Source organism: Salpingoeca rosetta, assembly GCF_000188695.1.
Source record: "Salpingoeca rosetta unplaced genomic scaffold supercont1.13, whole genome shotgun sequence".
Classification (NCBI taxonomy): Eukaryota; class Choanoflagellata; order Craspedida; family Salpingoecidae; genus Salpingoeca; species Salpingoeca rosetta.
This window is the reverse complement of record NW_004754921.1, coordinates 1,045,451-1,047,893: the sequence shown is the minus strand read 5'-3', so window position 1 is coordinate 1,047,893 and position 2,443 is coordinate 1,045,451. Positions and strand designations below refer to the sequence as shown.

The window sequence follows — 2,443 nt, the reverse complement described above, 5'->3', positions numbered from 1 at the left end:
GTAGTGTGTGTGTGTGTGTGTGTGTGTGTGTGTGTGTGTGTGTGTGTGTGTGTGTGTGTGTGTGTGTGTGTGTGTGTGTGTGTGTGTGTGTGTGTGTGTGTGTGTGTGTGTGTGTGTGTGTGTGTGTGTGTGTGTGTGTTGTGAGCATCCATGTCACGGGTCTTGTGGTGAGCGGTGTGGTGGTACTTGGGCCAAAGCGAAAGGAGACAACGAGAATGTGCACTTATCCTTTTCGCGTGGCAGCTGCATCGATTTCATCCCAACAAACAAACAAAACACATGTGCCACCGAGGAGAAGAGCGAGCCGAGCTGTTCACTCACCGAGGAACCATCTGTTTGGATAAGCGATGCGCCAGACGTCGATTGCGGATTCGCGCTCGCGGGTGATGACGGCGCCCTCGTTCGCCCGCACACCGCCAACAATGATGTACGACACCGTAATCAGCTTCTGCTCGGTGAGTGAGTGAGCGCCCTCGTTCGCCCGCACACCGCCAACAATGATGTACGACACCGTAATCAGCTTCTGCTCGGTGTGTGTGTGTGTGAGTGTGTGTGTGTGTGTGAGTGTGTGTGTGTTTGTAGAGCATGAGGTGGTGTACGATGCTTGGGGTGTGTGTTTGCGTGTGTGTGTGTGAACGCCACCCTGTCTCCAGCTCTCTGTCTCTCTGGCTCTCTGTCTCTTCCACCCGCCCCCTCCACAAGGACACGCTGCAAGGAGACAGGTCGCGAGCAGGCCGCGCCGCACGTACGACGGTGCTGAGGTACTGCACGGCCTGGTCAAACGTCTTCTGCTCCTCAAGCGCTGTCCGCAGCACAAACCCAACAGGGTGATACCCCTTCAAGAGGCGAAGAAGACGCGTAGAAGCAGAGGACGGAGGAAGGGTGAGGAGTGGGGAGTGCAAAAGGGCGGAGGCGATGTTAGCAGTTGTCACGTCGTGGTGGTGGTGGTGGTTGTGGTGGTGGTGGTTAAGAATTGAGAAAGTGATTAGTGCAACAGCGTGCACGTACCTTGAGTGCATCAAGCAGGTTGTCCCACAGCGTTCCATTCTTGGTCCACCGCTCGTCAAGCGACACGCTGGAGGCACAGGGAAGGGTGGAGGGGCGAGTAGTTGCGTCAAAATGTTGCGGTAGATGCGAGTGAAATGTGCCGTCGTTATTGATGAGCATAGCTGCATGCACATACACACTCACACACACTGTATTCGCATGTGGACTGCTCACCTGAAGCCATCTGGGCGCATGCCAGTGAGGATGCCGACGTATCCCGCATACGTGGTCGCTCTATGTTGGGGTGCCATGCACAGCGTGAGCTCATGCTGAAGCGCCAGAGTAAACATGCGTGCGCTCACGCACAATCACACTTCACTGCAAACACACGTACACATTGCCACACACACACACACACACACACACACACACACACATACACACATACACACACAAACACACACCGGTAGAGGGTTGGCCCTTGCTCGCCGTGTTGAAATGAGACCTCCACTGTCGTTTGCTGAAGGTCTGGGAGATTGAAGTCGAGGTTGCGGCCGTGGAAAATGGTTCCATTCGATCGCTGAGCGACAATGGAAGTGCAGGCCGTGTCCGCTTCATAATACAGGTTGGCCAGCACGACATCGCCGACGTCCACATCGAGCGCATCGGCGGCGCCCCGCATCTCGTCCGCCCATGGCTGGCCCAGCGCGTTATCGAGGTCGCCGAGAAGCACAGTGATGTCGTCAAACACCTTTGGGCTCAGAAGCTTCTTCATGTACCGAATCAGGTCTTGCATCTCTGGCTTGTAGTTCTTCACAATGTGGGCCCAACGCTCCTTTGGGGGTTTGCTCAGGTCAACCACATAGTGCGGAACATCCTTCGTCGTGCCATTGGCAGGTTTTGGGTCTGCATTGAGACGTTGACAGAGGTGAGGAAGGGTATGCAAGTGTGTGTGCGTGTGTGTTTGGTTGTGTTCCAGTGAATGCGACATGTGCTGCGACAAAACAAGGAGCTCGCAATGTACACACACACACACACACACACACACACACACACAAACACACACACACACACAACAGATCTTACTGACTCTTGATTACGACGCTGTCGTCGGTTGCAGTGGAAGGAACAGCCACCGCCACAGTGACGGCGACGATCGCCGCCACAAACACAGCACCAAAGCGCATCCTCCTCTTCTTCCTCTTGCTTGTTTTGGATTGGTTGTGGAAGATTATTGAATGACATCCGTGGAACATCGCAACTTGTGTGTGTGTGTCTGTGTGTGTGTGTGTGTGTGTGTGTGTGTGTGTGTGTGTGTGTGTGTGTGTGTGTGGTGTTTTCTCGCGCTCTCTCTCGCACTCACACACACACACACACACACACACCCCGGGATTTGTGTGATTGGGGGGGGGGGGGGGGGGGGGGGGGTTTATATAAAAAAAGAAAAAAAAAAAAA

The 2,443-nt window shown here is 54.3% G+C and overlaps 1 protein-coding gene across 1 annotated transcript in view; it reads right to left on the bottom strand.

Moving 5' to 3' along the window:
• The window catches only part of PTSG_05656 (uncharacterized protein), a 2,891-nt gene extending 691 nt beyond the window's left edge, over positions 1-2,200 (bottom strand). Inside the window, exons 1-6 of the mRNA XM_004993468.1 lie at positions 2,078-2,200; positions 1,452-1,893; positions 1,222-1,281; positions 1,009-1,075; positions 750-836; positions 322-448 (exon numbers count right to left, since the gene is read on the bottom strand). Of these exons, the coding sequence (XP_004993525.1) occupies positions 322-448; positions 750-836; positions 1,009-1,075; positions 1,222-1,281; positions 1,452-1,893; positions 2,078-2,174 (880 nt within the window). The 5' untranslated portion in view covers positions 2,175-2,200. The remainder of the gene's footprint in view (positions 1-321; positions 449-749; positions 837-1,008; positions 1,076-1,221; positions 1,282-1,451; positions 1,894-2,077) is intronic.
• Positions 2,201-2,443: the final 243 nt, after the last annotated feature.